Genomic DNA, 20,203 nt, shown 5'->3' on the forward strand with positions numbered 1-20,203 from the left:
TTACTACTTAACTCAAAATGCCTTTACCTAACCAATTCTTTTATGGGTATTTCTGATACTATGTGTGGTAAATGTCAATCTCCTTAGTGACAGCCTTCTGAAATTTTACCATGTTTTGCAGTTGTAGGTCTTTTTTAATTTTTTTATTTTTTTAAGTTATAGGTCTTTTTATCTAAACATATTTTCAAGGAAAAGTTTGAGAAAGGAATGATTTTATGTCAATTTGAAGTTGAACTGTTTATTCTCCAAATGTGGGCAACTAAACAGTTGCCTGGACCTCCATGCACTATATTTTCACTTAAAGAGGAAACAATAAAATGGAAGAAAATCATATTAAATTATATTAAAATATAAGTATAAAACCACAATTTCAGACATACAAATTATTTTGATGCTACCCCTACAAATATTCCCTCCCATCAGTGCAAACAACAAAGAACATAACTTTTTTTTTTTCAATACAACTATGTCATTTGGGGAAAAAATATGAGAATTACATATTTAAAATTAATTAATTCTAGAGGAGTTTCCTTCTGGAAACAATCCAGACTTTGAGAATAAAACCTTTTTCTTATTTTTTTTGTAAAAAAAATTAAATGGTTTATGCTCAAAAATGCATGTGTTTCTTATTCAGCATTCTATATGGGAAGATAGACTTCTGCTTATTAATATCATACCTATATATTTTCAAAGGAATTAATTCCTATTTCAAGATCAAAACTAGTATTTAAGGTTTACAGTTTTGGACCCAGTGGTCCACTGCCAGCATAGTACAACAGGAAAGCTATGCTCATATTCTCTTGCCTTCCCTCCTTCAGATATGGTCCTTGACCAACAGGTGAGCTCAGGTCAGCTGAATGAAGATGTACGTCACAGGGTCCACGAGGCACTGATGAAACAGCACCACCACCAAAATCAGAAAAAACTTACCAACAGAATTCCCATTGTTCGATCCTTTGCTGATATTGGCAAGAAACAATCAGAACCAAATTCCATGGATAAAAATGGTAAATGTTTCCTTATTGTGCTCTTTATATCTACTATAGGTCTCTAAACTATCAGTGCTTCTATATCTTTAAAACATATTTCACTTGAAAATGTTTTATTACAATTCATATTGTTATAGTGGAATTATTTCTTTTCATAGGCATATACTGTATATGCAGTCTTATTATCAAGTATCAAATTGTAGAAATTTTAACAAGGAATTTAAGTTTCTTGAAAGGTTCATGAAAGAATGCAAAGAAAATATATCTAATAAGAACTTACACATATGAATGCAGCAAACATAAATGGAGCATCTCTGGCATCTTAAACAAGTAATGCAATGCTTCAACTTAATGCCAAAGGTGGTCTTTAGTTAAAATGAATAATGCTTACCATTTAGTGTTTGTGGAAAAAGATGCTGGCCTCATGTTGCTCACAGTCACTGAATTCCATTAGAGTTAGCAATTGAAAGCCCACCAGCACGCTGCATGTGATTCTACCTATGTTAGGCCTCATTTCTACTCATGGGCTCATTGTTGTGTGCTGTGTGGCATCTTCAGTGGAGCCTCCTCATGGATCATCTTCACATACTATTATTTTACAGAAATCATTGACTTACTTTGACTTCCACTTCAGACTGTTTTATCTCCTGTATTCTTTGTTCTCCCCTTCCATCCATTTAATCTTACATAGACCACACTAAGAAAGCCACTTAGAAATTTCGGTATCATTTATTTTCCATTAGTCTCATTAGGGTAAATGGAGTTACCATGAGATAAAAATGACTTTGTTAATCTTCCATCAGCTATAAAAGTACTAAAGCACATGTGTTGACAGCATGGACTAAATCTTGTGTGATTTCATTCCTTTTCAAAATCTTTAGTGATGTCTTAAACACAAATGTATGAAATTGAGTTTTCTCTAGACTTTGCTCTGTATGGAAATTTTCACCAGTTTTCATACTACTGAATCAAATATACACAAACAAATACAGAAGAAATGGTCTAAGGTATCACTCAATTTTGTTTCAGAATATAGGTCTAGTTTCCAATAGCAAGAAACTTATTTTTAGAAGTCCCAATGACTGAAGATGTCATTGTTATTGTATAGAAGGATCTATAGTTGTGCATACATAAAATTTGCAAAAATTGTAATGAGCACTTTATGGTTTATAGCAACTTAAGATTACAAATTCCACTGAATATTGTGAAGATAGATAACATTCTTTGATTCAAATCTTTTATGCCATATATTTATATTCTAAATCACAATTTCATTTAAGCTATATGATACATATTAATGAGAAAATGAAGTTATGATTGGAGAGATAAAAATGTAGTAATTTTATTATTCTTATAATGCTAGTATTTTTAATTTGGTTTGGTAATGTCAAGAAAACTAATTCAAGTATGAGCTTATGTTTACAGGATTTCACAAACCTTATGAAAATATACCCAGGAACTAATTATCCAAGAACTTATATACATTTTGAAAAATTAAACTATTGCCTTCATTTTGTCAATTTTACTGAAAACCAGGCAGTAAAATATATATATCTATAAGAAAAGTTTGTGTTTCTTCAAAGAGGCAATGATCTTAGACTGTGAACTAGCTATAATTTAACCTCAAACTTCATTTGCAATAATGTTTACTATACAAAAATTTCATTGAATTTTGTTTTTGTTTTCTGAGGGAAGAGAGCATGGAATTTACTGGATCAACTGACCATTATAATATCATGCAGACCTAGATTACTGTTTTTGCTTTAAACTTCTGTCAAACGTAAAAAAAAAAGGATGTGAGAATTATAGCTGTAGAATTACAGCCATGAGTCACAAGTTTCTCTATAGATAGATATAGATATAGATAACAAGGTTTTCTGAGAGCTTACTTTTTGTCTTATTCAGGAAATGGCTTAGTGTTCCCAAAAAGTAGTATCTGAGTGATTCTGTTGCCATCTGTAAAATCAGCCTTTATCTGAACACACACGCATCTTTTCAGGGCATACGTTAGGGTAATAAAAACTTGGAAACACTTGTAATAAGATTCATATATCCAATTAAGTATTGTTGTAGAGTATGCTGTCAGAAGTAGTTTTCTAAGCCTAGGCTTATAACACCTCCTTATGACTCTGTTTTGCTTTCTCACACACTTTACATAATTATGTGTGCTGAGAATTCTGAAAATATGTATAGACTTTACCAATTTAGAAATAAATCTTCTACTCAGAAGTGAAAAAAAGTGTGAAAGACCTTTACTACTAAGGTTCTCAATCTACTTATGAACTCTAAAAACTGACAAAGTCTAGATAAACAAACAAATTTAAATTCATAGCCATATATATAGACTTGACATTAGGTTTCAAAACATCCAATAGAGGTTCAAATTTTTTGGTGTAGTAGTACAGGGAGATGCAAAAGGATTTTAAAATATCAAAAAGAATAAAAATAATATTTTCTTATCTAAAAATCTCTTCAGTAATATATTTCACCCAAAAAGGTTCACTTTTTTCTTTTATGATTATAGAATAAGAATTAAGCAGGGAGCATTTTCCAGAAACTTGATGGCAGAACATGTTTTCCTTTCAAAACATAAATATGGAAATAAATTCTCTCTTCTTATTTAATGTGCTTTTGCTTTAGGGGCAAAGAAATTGAAATGCCCTAAAAAATGGACTGATGATTATGTAAAGATGTTTAAAAGAGTTACTTAGAATGAGTTTTCTACTCCCTTAATTGAATCGTTCCTTGAGCATGCTACTTTGGGAGTTATTGTAGTCAATGTTTTCACTGCTGTGACCAAAAGACCTAAAAGAACAATTTTAGAGGAGCCAGTTTATTTGGCACTCATATTTTCAAAGGTCTCTGTCCAGAGATGGCCAACACCATTGCTCTGGGCTCAAGGTGAGGCAGAACAATAGAAGTGTGTGGTGGAAGAAAACAGCTCAGGACATGGCCACCAGGAATCAGAAAGATCTCTGCTTATCAGGGACAAAAAATATATACTCCAAAGGCATGCCCATTAGTGACTTACCTCCTTCAGTCACACCCTACAGTTGCCATCCAGTTAACACATTCAAGAGGATTAATGCACTGGTTGGGTTGAATATCCCATAAAAATTTCATCATTTCACTTCTAAATTTTGCCACATTGTCTCACACATGAGCTTTTGGGGATACCACATATCCAAACTATAACAGTATTACTCCAAAGGTTAAATATCCAGGTGCTATTGTGAATGTGTGTCTTTCTAGTTTTAAAGGTTAGATTAACAAGATAGTGTAGTTCCTTGCTCTTTTCCTTCCCATGTCTACACTTTTGTTCATACTTTTTTAGTAACTTGTGATAATTTGTCAATCTCCACCTCCCAATACACTGTACTTTTTTGTATAATTTTTTTCTTGGTATTCTGCATATTCTCATGGGCTAAGATGCAGGATGCTATGGATTCACCATGCATTTTTAATGCCACCATGCTGTGTTTAACTTTCACTTTTCATTAAGCATCAAAACTGTGAGAATTAAATGTCTGATTCTGATGTTTCAATAAAAAGTGACAGTTACATTTGGCAAAACAACAGCAAAAATAATAGAAAAATAATATCTACTTTGACATTAGAACCCTGAAAATGGTATGGATGGAAAGTACTAAAAATAAATATATCAAGAATATTCAGATACTTTCTTGAAACTAGAAGATGTTTTAAAAACAAGACTAAAATAATCAAAATAGCAAAATAAATTAGTATTTGCATTTATTACTTAGGTCATACATTCACTTACTGAGAAATTTGAATTGCAAGTCAATTTCAAAATGTTATTATCCTTGTGATAACTTTTGTAGTTTTGAAAACAATCTGAGACTCTTAGTTTCCTTAGATGTAGGGTATCTTCAATCCACTCTGTCCTTTACTAATAATTTCTAATTCTGTCCCTCTCTTTTATGTGTTTCATATTTAGAATCTCAAAAACAAACTGCAAAGCAGAAAGTCTCTAGTATTTGTTCAAATACATAATTACTGAAGAACATTTAGGTGTGGAAGGTTGGGATATGTGTTGATTCTTTAGACCTAGGTAGATTCCAGCCCTTGAAGCACTGTATACATATGTACTATGAATTATTATTATTTGTGGTTTTGGAAATCCCATTTATTGCCTTATAATCACTTATTTTACAAATGCTGTACTTTTTATTTACAAATGCATGATGCCTTTATGTGTCTTGATATTTACATGTTTTGTTGTTTTTTAAATGTTGTGGTCTCATAAATAAGATATCTATGGTGTAATATTTATCTCTCATAATGTTCTATCTAGGAAGAAAAAGGTAAAGATAGAATATTTCTTATTAGAATTTCTTGACAGAAAGCATATTAAAAGATTCATGTAGGTGAAAGAAAACCAGGATGGTATTGTTGACAAAATTGATGGGTCTGTTCAGGGATTATATTATATTGTATACAACAATATTATATTGTTGTAGTTGAGTTTTGAACTCAAGACTAAATCTTAACAGCAAGCTTAGTTCTATGATGATGTGCTTAAATTTGTTATTTCTTATATTACATTAATTATTTTCAGGCATACTAATTTTTCTCCAAGTTTAATTATATGCATACTCTCATGTTTATTAAATATATCTCACCTAGTCAACATTTTCTAAATATTTAAACCTTCTTTCTTCATGTTTTCTAATCCCATGAATAAATGTATTGTTACACATGTACGTAACTTTGTCATTCATCTTTATATTTCTTTATTTTGCTCTGTCTTGTGTCTGTCTCTAACAGGCTCATCTCATCTCTGTACCTCCCTCATCTCCTACCCTTTGGGTATCTAAATGCGTTGACGTTTTCTGAGGTAGTGTAACCAGCTTGGTCTCTAGGTTAATAGTAATGTATTTCCATGTCTTCATCCCAGTTTCCTTCTAGTACACATGATTTACAGTAGAATAAGCAATACTAAACAATGATACACTTAAGCAGTATTGATTTGAATTTGGCCAAATAAAAATTTAAAAGCTGCTATTTTACAATACTTCTGTGCACAATTTACTTAAAGAGGGAGAGAACTATATGTAAAGACTTGAATGAATCAGTGTAGTACTCAAGATATTTTTTGAGAACATATTTACCATTGTGTTTAATGATGAGGTATTTTAATGATACTGTCATGACTTGAAATCATGAAATAGTACTTCTGATGTAATCTATTGTTCCCATCCTACAATATTATAATGAAGGAAATGGCTATGCCAGTATTACAAAACATTTAATGAAAAATTTATGGTGTGACAAGCAGAGAAGCAGAGCTTCCATTTTTCAGGCAGTGGTCACTTGAATTGCTGTCAGTTTTTATCCTGTGCTTGGCCCTAGAAAAATACATTAACTATAATATTTTTATATGATTCCTACATGTAAGTCCAGAGGGAAAAATCATTTTATCATTCAAAGAAAATTAATTCAAACAAGTGTTCATATGAATATTGCATATACTTAGATGAGATGTAAAACAAATATTAGAATTGGGATTAGTGAAGAATTCTTCAAGTGTAACAGAAAATATAGATGTATGACAGAGGATGATGTGTTAGGCTTATCAGTGTTTACATTTAAATAGTTAGACTCTGGTTACTGTTAATGCTTTTTTTACTTTCCATCACTTTTTGAATACTTTGAATGTAATAGGTTACCAAGTTAATAAATATCTATTTTTACAATCATTTTTATGTCTTAAAATTATTTAGATATTATAATAACAAAGGTTGTTAATCATTGCAATGACATTCACTCATAGGTGATATAAATATGGAAAGTTATCAGTGGACAAACTGAAGGTAACAATAAAGAAACAAGTTAAAACATTTCTGTTTGCAAGCATTGTAATATAATGATTAGGAAAGTTATAATAAATAAGTAGCATTCATAAAGCTTCCATAAATATGTGAGTGCTAAACTCAAACTAAATACTATCGTTTTTTCCTGATACAGAAAATATCCTAGCAAATTATTTGTTATTCTATTTAGAACACATTCTCTTCTGGTTGAAGGATAAATTCTGCACTTAAAAATTGCCATTTTGTAAACTATGGCCTTCAACATCAGCAAGTCAGCAAGAAAGATAGTGATTCTCTTTCAAAATCTCGATGTATAGATTACCTTTTTTGTTTAGTTTTTTGGTACTGGGGATTGAACTCAGGGGCATTCAACCACTGAGCCACATCCCCAGCCCTATTTTGTATTTTATTTAGAGACAGGGTCTCACTGAATTGCTTCGTGCCTCACCATTGCTGAGTCTGGCTTTTAACTCATGATATTCCTGCCTCAGCCTCCCGAGTTGCTGGGATTACAGGTGTGCGCCACTACGCCTAGCTGGATTACTTTTATATAATAGTTTTTTAGTTCAAGAAATCTACTTTGATATTCAAGCCCATCAATTTCTTTTGAAAATTTGTAATGATTTGAATAAACTGAAGAAATATTCAGACAGATTATGATTCACAACAGAATTATAAAAATTTCTTCAACATATGAGAGTTCTAGTAATTCAATGGACTATAAATCATGTTTGGATTTTAGTTTTATAAATATATCAAATAAAAATTTGAGCTACTTTTAAAGGCTTCTATTTTTTTTTTTTACAAATAACCCAAACCAAACTTATTAATTTTTAAATTATAGTACTTGAACATTTTTCTATTTTCTGCCAGCTTGTCATAACTGTTCTGAAGATATACACATTTAATGTGTTCTTTTGTCTTAAATAATTAATTAATGCAAGTTTTAAGAAATAATATACTAAGATTTCAAATGCTTCTTAAAATTTTCAGGACCTTTGTCATGATAAGTACATTTTACCATATCTCCAAAATATAAAAGATAAAAAATTTGTGGTTTATATTACTGTCTCATAGGCTGATAGTTTTTATGCCTTCCCCCCTGTATTAGCATATATTCTGTGCACACATCTAGAATCTAGAAATAGCAAGGAATTTATTATCATCTAGTATGATTCCTGCTAAATATTCTCAACTAGATCATTATCAATCCCACTTAAAATATTCAAAGAAAATAGATCCTAAATCACTTTCTTAATATCAACTTTATAAGGTAATGTTTTGTAAAATTTTTTAATCATCTTGGAACAAGAATAGACTAGAACAATAAATTACAAAATATCTTAAAATTATTAACATTTATGACTAAAATTCTTTGCGAGTATAAATATAGATGCTAATGTTTTAAACATATTGCATGAACTAAAATAATTTGTGAAATGTTCTGAAAATATACAAAAGAAAACAAAAGATATTCAATTTTCTTTAAATTTTAAGTTTCAACATACTTTCCATTTGATTCAATCTCTTCAAAGTTGATGATTTTGCATGGGGTTACTTTCTTTTTGTACGTGTATACTTAGAGAATTAAATAATTGTTCTTCAATGTAGTTTTATACCACATGAAATTAATTATTGTAAGAAAGCAGATACATGTTTATTTAATTTTCCCATGACTTGTGTTTCACCACTCAATTTTATAGAACATTCAATAAATTTAGTTTGAAATATATCTAATGTTATAACTCATGAAAATATGGAGAAATGATGTGAAACTGGTGATTGAAGACATCCGTTAGTAGCACAAATGCATTATGTAAAAGGTTTTTTAAAAAATTACAGTTATTATTTTGAGAATGGTAAATTGAATGGCTGCTAATGAACAGTTCACAGTGAGAGCTGCATATTGCAGTTAGAAATGGGAGAATGGAAATATTTTATGTACTTTGTCTGAAATTTCTCTGAACTTTATAAATTTTCCTGAAATATGCTATAATCAGAACTTGCATACATGGATTGAGGTGAATTTGCTTTTAAAAGTTGCTTATTTTATTTTCGCCAAATATTGTATTTTATTTTGTTTAGTGAAAGCAGAGAAGCATTTAAGCTCTAAAAGTGTCTTAAGCCCTATTGCTTTCTGACATTATAACAATGTTAAATCATAAAATTGTTCCTATTAGTAACTGACTCCTACCTGAGAGGCTTAATATTCCAAAAATGATAGTGTTTTTAATCACACTAGGTGATTTCTAGGTAACAAAGAATAAGTTAGGTTTTAGGAGAGAATTTAAAAGGGAAGTTTTTTTTTTCTTTTGTAAGTACTATTGGAATTATAGAAGTTCAAATAAAGACCATAATAATTGGAGAAGAGGGGAATGAAAAGAGGAGTTTGGAATAAAATTGAGATTTAAGTAGGTAGAAAGAAGAGCTAGGTAGAGAGAGTATTTCTGAAGTCTCAGACTGATGAAAGTGAGCGCAATATTTTGGAGTCACTGAGTTAAGGTCATAAATGTGGTCAAATCTTCAAAGTTGGGTTGTCATCACTCATTTCACAGAGTCTAGATGGGAAGAAGTTGAGGAAGAAGAGACATAAGTGAGAAGTTAAATAAACCTTTGTTGCCGCAGTCTGGCTGGGCACAAATGCCGCAGTCTGGCTGGGCACACAATCACGAGCCACCACACAGCTTGTAGATTCAAACAGCAACTCTTTATTCCCGAACTCACACCAGCCGTCTACAATCACGTTCTGGGGAAATCCACGTTCTCTTCCCAAATCCACGTTCTCTGCCCAAATCCACCTCCACTGGGCTTCTATCTCCAAAATATACTGTCTGAATCCCGTGAGAACTCAAGGGGAACTCAGGCAGCAGGATACGCCCTATTCCCAGCAGGAATAATCTTAAACCTTAAACCTGGAACCTAAACTGGGAACGCCCTAAACAAGATTATCTTAAAACCGGGAACACCCTAATCTGCCTTGGTCCTTGAGCAAGGTTAAGTACATTCAATGTCACTGCAACATGGGGTACGCTGGCAAGGAAATTGTCATACTTACTTGGCTAATGGCTCCCAGCACTTTGTCATTTAATTGTGAACTATGGATAGATTTTAAATGACTTATAACTGCAAAGAATATTTGGTAGTTAGTGAATGATGGGATTTAACCTTTTCCATCCATTGTCACATCCCCAGCTCTGATCTGTACTTAACTAATGTAATCTTCACTATAATAGGGAAAAGAACTACAAAAGAATTAAGTTTTGGTGAGTGTTAAAAGAAGATTAATACAACTCACGTTTATTGATCATTCTTATATAGAAGCCCAATATCAGTATGCTTATGTAATCGAATAGTCACATTCATTAAAATTATATTTATTATTTTTATACTGTATAAAATAAAGATATTTCTAACTGAAACCCTAATATAGAAACCTCTAAAACTTATTGCTGAAAAACTTACTGGTTTGGCTTTTTAGATGTGATTAGATCTAAAAGTGCTAGGTAATTTTTAAATCAACATTCATCTTTTTTTTAATGTTTGAAATTCTGTAGTCTAGGCTTAAATCTTAATAGATAGCTGTCTTTTAAAAATATACCATTTTTTGGATTGATATTTGAAAATCAATGCTGTTTCACAATCATGGTTAGATTTAGGTGGTTTTGTAAGCACATTTTTTTTCAGAGAGAATAATCTCTAGAGTTTTAAGTTGAGAATTGGTTTAAATTTTATTGACTGATTTCTCCCATTTCTATCTGTAACTGTTAAGAATTTGGTATTGATCCAGATCTACTTATATTGATCCTTCATGTTTATATCACAAAACTTATTAAAAGAAATCTGTTAGTCTAGTTTAATTGAAGTTGATGTTTCACTCTGTATATCCAGAATTATGTAAATAATTTTCTGTATTTTGTAATAACAATTTCTTTCAGCAGGTCAGGTTGTTTCTCCTCAGTCTGCTCCTGCTTGTGTTGAAAATAAAAATGATGTTAGCAGAGAAAACAGCGCTGTTGACTTTAGCAAGGTAAACTTTTCTCTTTCTCTCTCTCATCTAAGAAGTTTGCTCAATTACCGTTAGAAATTACTACCTATTTTAGGAGGTATTGACATAATTTTTTTGCATGCACTTTTTGGTTTTCTTTCAGTCAAAGTTTGGAATTGTTATAGATAATGTTAGCATTAAGTGCACATATATTGTTTTGCTTACTCAAGAAACTGAACATGTGAGTTTTATGCACAATTTTCAGTATTCAGCCACTTGGTATAATGTATTTCTTTCAATAAAAGAAATAATTGGACTTCACAAGGATTTTAACATAAGTTTAATTTGATGTTTAAAAAATTTTACTAGTATTTTTTTCAAACTCACTTTTATGATATTTATGGAAAAACAAATCATATACTATAAAGCTTTACTGTCATAATTCAGAGTCATTAGTGTACGGAAATCCTAGAAGGACATGGTGAAATTGAGCTGTTTTGAATAAAAGCACACTAAAGATGACTGTGTTGATGGATACATCTAATTGGAGACAATTTAAAAGAAATCCTTTATTTGAATATATTCTAATAAAATAAGGAGTCAGTGAAAATAATGTGATTTAGGTTGGCAAATTCCTGACACTGATATGTGCCATTGTAAGTTATCAAAACTAACATTCAAAAAGAGAAATTGTAATACATGGAAAATAAAAAGAGCAAACAATGCTCTTTATCTAAGTGGCTGAAACAGTAATAACTGAGTTAATACTTTGATAAAGTCCTTAGTGCTGGCAAAGGTTGTAATAGTGAATGAGTGGTCTGAGATGGGAATGGGAGGCTCTTTGCAGTGGAGGAAGTTGACTGAATCAGTTCTGTTTCAGCATTGCTGTGATAATGCCTAAGTGATCTAAGTCTAGTTAAGTGCATGTTCTCCTCTGATGCCTGGTAGAGTCTCATGGGAGCCTGGTATACCAGCTTAAGTCTGTTAATTATGCGTGCAGGGACTGGGAGGCCAGCAAAAGGGGCACACTAGTCCATGTGGGATGAAACAAAGGCATGAAAAAGGACCTCCACACCAGCAAGAGAGAGAGGTGAGGGCTTCCTCGGGCTACTTTTCTACAGTGGTTCAGAGCTCATTTCACTGTATGGAGGCATGTGATTCAAATATTCAGCCAGTTCAAATGTATTCCATTTGTCACTCTAAAAATTATCTTTTAAGGCATTACATCTTCATTCATCTGAAAGTTGGAATAAAATTGTCACAAACTGCTATAACTTAATTTGTGATATTCTTAATTTGAAATAATATCTTAAAAGTCATGACATATAAAATTGATTATTCATTTATGCAAACATTAACAGTATAACAAGGGCATATTTAACATTCTCAAAAATAATTATTATAAACTCTATAGCTCATCCTTTCAAATTAACTACCTTTTAACTTTCTAAAATAATGTAACACTTATATACTGAATTTTTATATATCTCCATGTCATTTTGGTTTTTGTTATGTGACCTATTTTTACAACCTTCAAAAATGTATCATCACCTATAAAGAATATGAAGATTGACAATTGAAGACAGTAGTCTTATTTTCTGTTCTCCTCAAACAGTTGGGACTAGAAAAAAATAAAAAATAAATGTTTTCCTTTAATCCTCTTCTTCATCATCACATTTCCATTCACTGGTCCATTTAATAGGGAAATTAAATTTTTCAGAGCCCTCTACTTAGTGCCTGTCATTTGTGTTTCTCAGGTTCTTGTCCTTAGAATAGTACATTGGAAAGAACATGGATTGAGATCTTGAATCCTGACTCTAGCATTTATAAATTATCTGATCATTGAGAAATTCTCTGAACTCCAGTCTTCTCATTTATAAAATAATAATAATAATAATAATAATAATAATAGTAATACATATCTGTGGTTTTGTTACAAGATTCAATGAGAGAGACAGTGAACCTGGCAGGGAACTGGGCATATAGTAGATGCTCAAGAAAAGTGGCTTCTATTATTATTGCTATATTAATATTAGTAGAAATGGAAGTAACCAAATAAATAACAAACCAGGTTTTAATGTTTTGGTAGATATGCACTCTTTAAGTCTTAAATAAGGCTGGGATGTATTTGTTAAATGAATTTCACCTACAAGATTCAAAATAATCTAAACCTTTAGTTTTGGGATTAAAAACAACAAGAGGGTTGGGGTTATAGCTCAGTTGGTAGAGTGCTTGCCTTGCATGCACAAGGCCCTGGGTTCAATCCTCAGCACCACACACACACAAAAAAAAAAAAAAAAAAAGAAAGAGGGAAAAAAATAAGAAAAACAAATAACATCCCTAATTCTATAACCTGGGAGGGTTTGGAGAGAACAGAAGTTATCCATCACTATAGAAACAACTTTTAGTGCCAGATTTTACAGGTAGATGAGTTAAGATTTTTCTTTTAGCCTAATGATATCAGTTTTATAGTAAATTAATCAAAGCTCAGCTAATATCCAGGTTATTATATCTATTTAAATATCTTAAGTCTTAATATGTAGATTCTAAACCCTAGTAAAATTCTGAGATGTTAAAAAAAAAAATGGTCGTTTACTTATTTGCTTCATGTGACCTGACTTTATATTCTATCTACCTTCAATCTGCACATTTTTAATTCATCCACGGATAGGACCATCAAATTTATTCATTGAAGAAGTAATTTAGAATATAATCTGAATTGCCAGATTTTAGCTTTTTCTACAGTGCTTTTAAAAGAAGATTTGTCAAAACACTATGTACCTCAGGCTGGGGTTGTGGCTCAATGGTGGAGTGCTTGCCTAGCACAGGTGAGGCACTTGGTTTTATCATCAGCACCACATAAAAATGAATGAATAAAATAAAGGTATAGTGTCCGTCAACAACTAAAAAAATTTTTAAAACCCCACTATATACCTCTTTCTTTTATAAACTGACAATAGAATATATGTCAGTAGTGTTTCTTTTATTTCAAATAAACCAAAGAAGGCTTTATATAATTTAGTTTGGGGATTAAAAAAACATCTTTTGCATCTATCTTTAGTTTGTAACACACATTACAAAGAGTTGGATTATTAAATCCTAGAACTATAGGGAATTTGAGACTGACAACGAAGCTGAATCCCAGAGAGATTAAGAGAAGGACTCGAGATTGTTGGCTAGTTAGTGTCAAAATAGTGATTCCTCATCAGATTCTCTATTGACTTTCTTGTGCTTTCTATAAGGGCTCAAGATGTAAAGCTTTCTTTCCAAATTTCTGCCTAGTTTCCCTTCTTCTGTCAGTGTGGAGCTTGCCTAGATTCTTCTGGTTCTGCCATGGCCTTGTCCAATCTTCTTCCCTACGAACTGTTTTTCATCCATGGCTTACATACCAAATGCCCAGAATAAAGGATCTGTCCCTCAGCATGAGAGTGAAGTCTAAAGAGCCCAGAAACATGAGTGTAAATCCAGAAAATAAATCCGAGAAAATACAGCTTCATTCCTGGAAGATTCCATTGGGAGGATCAAAAACTTTCAGAATTTCTTTCTATCCATTTCAAATATTGGAATCCACTTGAAAATTAATTGTCTTAAGAATTTCAGTCAACCTAGATCCCCAGAGCTGTTTTTAGGTAGCTATAATTTATGGTTCTTCAGATGTGATTTTTTTGTTTATATTAATAAGTAGGGATATTGCCAAATAAGATATTTTTATGAATCATACATAACACAAATACAAAAATATAGGGCTAGGCCAGGAATAACATAATAATATAACTATTATAACATATAATTTCTTATCCCTGAAATACATGTCTACTCCAAGAATAATATAATGTAATGAATATAATATAGTACACCTAACTATAATTTATTGCATTTCAAAATGAAAGATAAACCTGCTAATCTGCAATTAAATTCTGTGTATTTAATGCCTTTTCTAAATAACTGTATCAATGATATAGTAGGTATTACAAAATTTTTTTAAATCATGTATAAGCACCATAAGTTTTTGAAAATTAAACTATTTTAGCATACTATAAACTCTTTGATTTAATTAAGTTTAATCTGTAATAGCTAATTGCCTGAAGCACAGATTTTTATAGGAAAGACTATGGCATTTATTAAATAATAAATGAGTTTAAAGACATTTTTTCTAGGTGGAATTTAAATTTCAGGAATTCTTAATATGCCTCATATTGATTACAATTATAGATTTTCTTAAAAAGTTATTTTCTCATTTTAAATTTTGTCCTAGTGTATTAATATTTATCACTGAAACTTCATTTTTACAAGCTCTGAAAGACTGAGGACAACGTATTATGTTTTTCCTCATAGGACTAATATGGCAAATCTCCTATTCCCATATTCTTAAGATTTTAAGAGTATAGTAAAAATGTAAAACATTATTAATTTGTAGAAGTTTCAATGTACCTATCAGCTAGAAATATTAAGTATGAAAATCCCATAAAATTAACTTTCTTATTAACTAAATTCCTTTGTCATCTATAAATTAGATTTTATAATAGAAGGTTAAATTCTATAAAAGAAATATATTTACCATGCAATATTCTATATTGTATGATTTACGATAAGTTTATGTAAATAAGCTTATAAATTTATATTTGGAAATATATTTGTGGGGTAAAAACTTTGGAATTTATGATATTTGTCAAATATTTCTTTTATAAGCAATTTTACTTTGTTAAATCATTCTCCCTTTTCTTAAATAAGATATTGGTTCTATTTGACATTTTTATAAACTAGTACAGATTAATTTTACACTTAATCCTTATATGAAATTAATACTGTACATACTGGATATTTTGTTTTTGAAATCCTTGTCTTACAGAAAGATAATTCATTCTCAACCTACCAAATAGCTTTACTGAAGTCTTAATTTAAGAAAGCAACAGATTTAATATGGTCACTAAAATGTGGCTGTGAATTTTTTTAAAGTACTCCTAGAAGTTTTAAATATTTTTACCTTCAACTTCTTGGAAAAAGTCCTCAAATTATTAACCAGCACAACAACTGTCTGGCCTAAAAATATCTTTTCAGCCTCACTCTGTTTGCCAGAGCTCTTTCCTCTCTCTCTTGGTTATTCTCACTTTGATCTTTGGCCCTCATTTCATTAACAGGAGAGTATAAAACCAATTACTAGAGAAGATAAACTATTCCCCTAAAAAATCATAGTTCCATAAAAAGCAACTCAAGTGAATAAAAAAAGAAATAGGCCTTGTAATTTTACTATAAAGTCCCTGCTTGGTTTTCACCAAAATCTTTTGTATTAAAAATTGATATTTATTCTTAAAGATTTTTACATTCATTTTTCAGACACCACTCTACTTTTAGCATTTCTTCCTGTTAATGATCACTTTTTTTATGTTCATTCAGTCATAGACATCTCATATTTGAAATTCAGCTATAGATGTTTAGCAATGCCTAATGTTGATACTTTTTTTTTCTTGTTTTCTCTATTCTGTTATGTCTAAATTCCTTAATAAAAAATTAAATTGAAGAAGTAGCATGCCAAGTATAAAACATGAATAATATAGAACAATTAGAATAAAGATGAAGACTAAAGTCATAATTTATACTGTAAGAAGAAGCATGATTATATTTCTTTTGAAATAGCCATATGTTGAGCATTAATTAATAAAAACGTATTATGTAAAATTAAGACAATCTGGCACAAAATATTGAGTCTGTTGACAAATGCTAGTTGATATATGGTTACAATAAATTTAAGTACATATACTACTCCTCCCCAAATTTAAAGATTGCTGATGTTAAGAAATCTTTTAAAAATATTGAATAGAAAAATGAAATATTTAGCTCATTGATGACAAAGTCATCTACAAGTAAAGAAAAGCGTCATGCATGGTGTGGTGGTGCACACCTGTAATTCTAGCTACTTAGGAGGCCAAGGAATGAGGATGGCAAGTTTGAGCCCAGCCTCAGCAATGTAGGGAGATCCTGTCTCAAAATAAATCAAAAGGGCTGGGAAGGTGGGTCAGTGGCAGAGCACCTGTGGGTCTTTTTCCCCTAGTACTGAAAAAAAAAAAGAAAGAAAATAAAGAAATTTATTATAGAAAAAGGGCAAATGAGATATACATCTGTATTATTTGAATTGTATTTATTGATAATATATATGAAGCAGTGTTCTAAATTATTACTCACCATGTTGTTCCAATTTTGATTTACCTTATTTACTTTGTGATGATCACAGGTTGATCTGCATTTTATGAAAAAGATTCCTCCAGGTGCTGAAGCTTCAAACATCTTAGTTGGAGAACTGGAGTTCTTAGATAGAACTGTGGTTGCATTTGTCAGGTTGTCTCCAGCTGTCTTGCTTCAAGGACTGGCTGAAGTCCCAATTCCAACCAGGTATAAAACATCAGAGCATCTTTTACATTTTTCTTGAAGCATTTGTGTGTGTGTGTGTGTGTGTGTGTGTGAGAGAGAGAGAGAGAGAGAGAGAGAGAGAGAATTAAATATAATTTCCTCTTAGAATTTTGATAAGAAACCAATGTGTCACCGACAAAACTGTTTCCTGTTTGTAAGAGAGAAAAATGCTTTAAAAATTATTCTGTCCTTTCCTCCTCTTCCTCCTCCTCCAACTTCTATGTTTTATTTTACACATGTTCCTTGTCCCTGGGTACCCTGTCTATGTAATAATAATAATACAAACCTATTTTACATTTTTTGGGGGGAATGACTAAGTGTTAGACTTTTCTCAAAGGTTACATTAAATGGTGTGCTCAAGAAAGAGAAGATTCTGTATAGGAGTGTGGTCAAGCTCAAAAAGATTAAAATTTCCAAGATTTGGTTTGTGTTTGAGTAGGCCTTAAAAATAAATATAAGTGCCATCATTAGGAGCGCTTCTGCCATATTAAAGGTACTGTATATTTCAGTGCTAGGCACAGTGTACCTCTCATCCATGGTGTCTGAAGAATCACTAGAAACAGCATAGTGGAAATATAGTTCAATCTGAATCAAAAAGTACAAGTTCTATTTGACTACCTGAATTTTAAAAAAATATTATTATTAGTTTTAGTTGCAGTTGGACACAATACCTTTATTTATTTTTATTTTTATGTGGTGTTGAGGATCGAACCCAGTGCCTTGCATGTGCTAGGTGAGCACTCTGCTGCTGAGCCACACCCCCAGCCCCTGATTACCTGAATTTGTTTCTCATTTGACTATACATAAATATCTTAGTGATAATTCAAACTAAATTGTGTTATCATTTATCCCTATTTTATAGGCTGTCCCTGGATAAAATTGCATATATATAATAAAATATTGACCTTAACATGCTAGGTTCCTAGCACACAATTATCCAAGGACCTTCTTTTCTTTCCCGCTTGTCCCATCAAATGTTATTCCTAAGGATAGATTGTCTTTCACTCTGGTTTTATTCAGCAAAACATGATACCTAAGGTCCCATTTCCAATGTGACTGCTGCTCTTTGTGTGATACCATGACTCCTCAGATGCTATTAGTATTCCTCCTCTTGCAAACATGGAATGCCTAGTCAGGTTGAAATGATGAAAGTTGAAGTTCTGAGGCAACTAGATTTAGAAAATATGTTTCCTCCACAGACCTCTGCCCTTAACTCAAAACACAGCAGATTATATCACTTCATACTTTGAGTACAGATAAATATTTCAGAAATATGGAATAGTGCAGCCAGGAGAGGTCTCATTTTATAAGAGCTCAACTGACTAAATTGGGATTTAATGTTGGAGTTCCTAGTCTCATTCTGTGGTTTTAGGGAGAAATCTACTGTTTTTATCAGCTTTTTATCATGATTACAACCTTAATAACATAACTTAAAAGGGAAAAGACTTTATTTTGGTACATTGTTTCAGAGGTTTCAGTCCCTAGTCAGTTGACTCCAAGGCAGAAACATGGCAGGAGGGCAAGACAGAGGAAAGCCGCTCAGCTTGTGATAGGAGGTACAGAGGTGTGTGTGTGTGTGTGTGTGTAGGAACCCAGGACAAGATATAGTCTCCAAAATAGTACCCAAGGGCAAGCCCCCAAAGGCACACTCATTTCTATTAGATCCCACCTACTGTACTTTCCACTACCTCCCAATAGTCTATTTGAAGTATGCATTCCTTAATGGGTTAACCCACCAATGAGGTCAGAGGCTTCAAGATCCAATCACTTCCCAAAGACTCCACCTCTGAACACTGCTGCATTTGTGACTAAGCCTTCAACACATGAGCTTTTAGGGAATACTTCATATCCAGACTATAATACCTAGTTACCATTCAAGTTATAGAAAAAGTTTCTATTTATCATGGTTGATGGCTTTTTGATATTTCTGATACATACCAACTTTTATTAAAAAGGAGGAAGGTTGGCAAGTTCATTGGCAGAGTGCTTGTGTGGTATGTGTGAAGCCCTTAATTGAATCTCCAGTACTATACAAACAAACAAACAAACCAGGAAGGGTGAACTCACCATATTAAAGCAGCATCTGATTGGTTGATTAAGGCTGAAATTTCTGTGCACCACTTATAATCAAAGCAGAGTTTCTGAGAAACTGGGGCTCAGATTCGAGGGATCAAACTTACTAATTGTAGAGATAATATTCTGGCAGTTTAAAATTTCTTTTCAGTTGTCCCAGCAATTTCCACCATTTAGGAAGCTATCTGGTGAACTATGAGTAAATGATTGCTGCTTATGATAATGATAATTCCTGTATTTTAAAGAAAAAAATTCCCAGGAGTAGAGGAAAGCAATAATGAGATTATATACCCTCAGTTTGAAAACTGTCAGGTTTAGGTGACCTCATTTCATACTGACATAGCAAAATATGTGCAGTGAACAATGGAGAAAAAATTAGGGGCACTGTGGAGCCATCAAAGAAGGAGAGATTCAAAAGACTAGACTAGTTAGGAAAAGTGAAAAATGGAAGAAGATTAGTTAGACAAAGAGAATAAAGAAAGCCATTCAGGATTCCTAATTATCCTTTCTTAAGAGGTCAAAAGGGCACACCATGAATATAAGAGCAACACATAGTAGAATATGTCAAAAAATAAATATTTTAAGACCTTATAAATAGCTCATGGAAACCTGAAAAACAGCAAGATGCACATAGGTTAGGACATTTCTCAAAAGTATTATGGTTGATAAAGCTTCTGGCACCACATTCCAATATTAATGTTTTAAATATATAGTGGATTTTTCTATACAGTAGAAATTGACTTGAATTCAGTTACAATTGACATAAAAATTTTATAAGTTGGATCCTGTAAGGTTGTATAACATGATTTATGTAAAAACATGTACAATCTCTAAAGTCTGCAACTGAATGGAGGATAGAATTACAGTGACTATTTCAGTATACCTTACAAAGCCATTGGTCTTCATTTTTCATATAA

At 31.8% G+C, this 20,203-nt stretch overlaps 1 protein-coding gene across 10 annotated transcripts in view; it reads left to right on the forward strand.

Moving 5' to 3' along the window:
* Window positions 1-20,203, forward strand: part of Slc4a10 (solute carrier family 4 member 10) — a 312,110-nt gene that overhangs the window by 215,557 nt on the left and 76,350 nt on the right. For 5 of the 10 annotated variants that reach the window (XM_058584950.1, XM_058584953.1, XM_058584952.1 and 2 more), the window contains 4 exons: window positions 819-1,007; window positions 10,759-10,850; window positions 11,809-11,898; window positions 17,038-17,195. In XM_058584950.1, the coding sequence (XP_058440933.1) occupies window positions 819-1,007; window positions 10,759-10,850; window positions 11,809-11,898; window positions 17,038-17,195 (529 nt within the window). The remainder of the gene's footprint in view (window positions 1-818; window positions 1,008-10,758; window positions 10,851-11,808; window positions 11,899-17,037; window positions 17,196-20,203) is intronic. The other 5 variants (XM_058584957.1, XM_058584958.1, XM_058584956.1 and 2 more) reach the window with 3 other exon arrangements.

The sequence above is a fragment of the Marmota monax genome, unplaced genomic scaffold (genome assembly GCF_021218885.2).
Source record: "Marmota monax isolate L192 unplaced genomic scaffold, Marmota_monax_Labrador192_F-V1.1 WCK01_AAM20220418_F8-fsc00129, whole genome shotgun sequence".
Classification (NCBI taxonomy): domain Eukaryota; kingdom Metazoa; phylum Chordata; class Mammalia; order Rodentia; family Sciuridae; genus Marmota; species Marmota monax.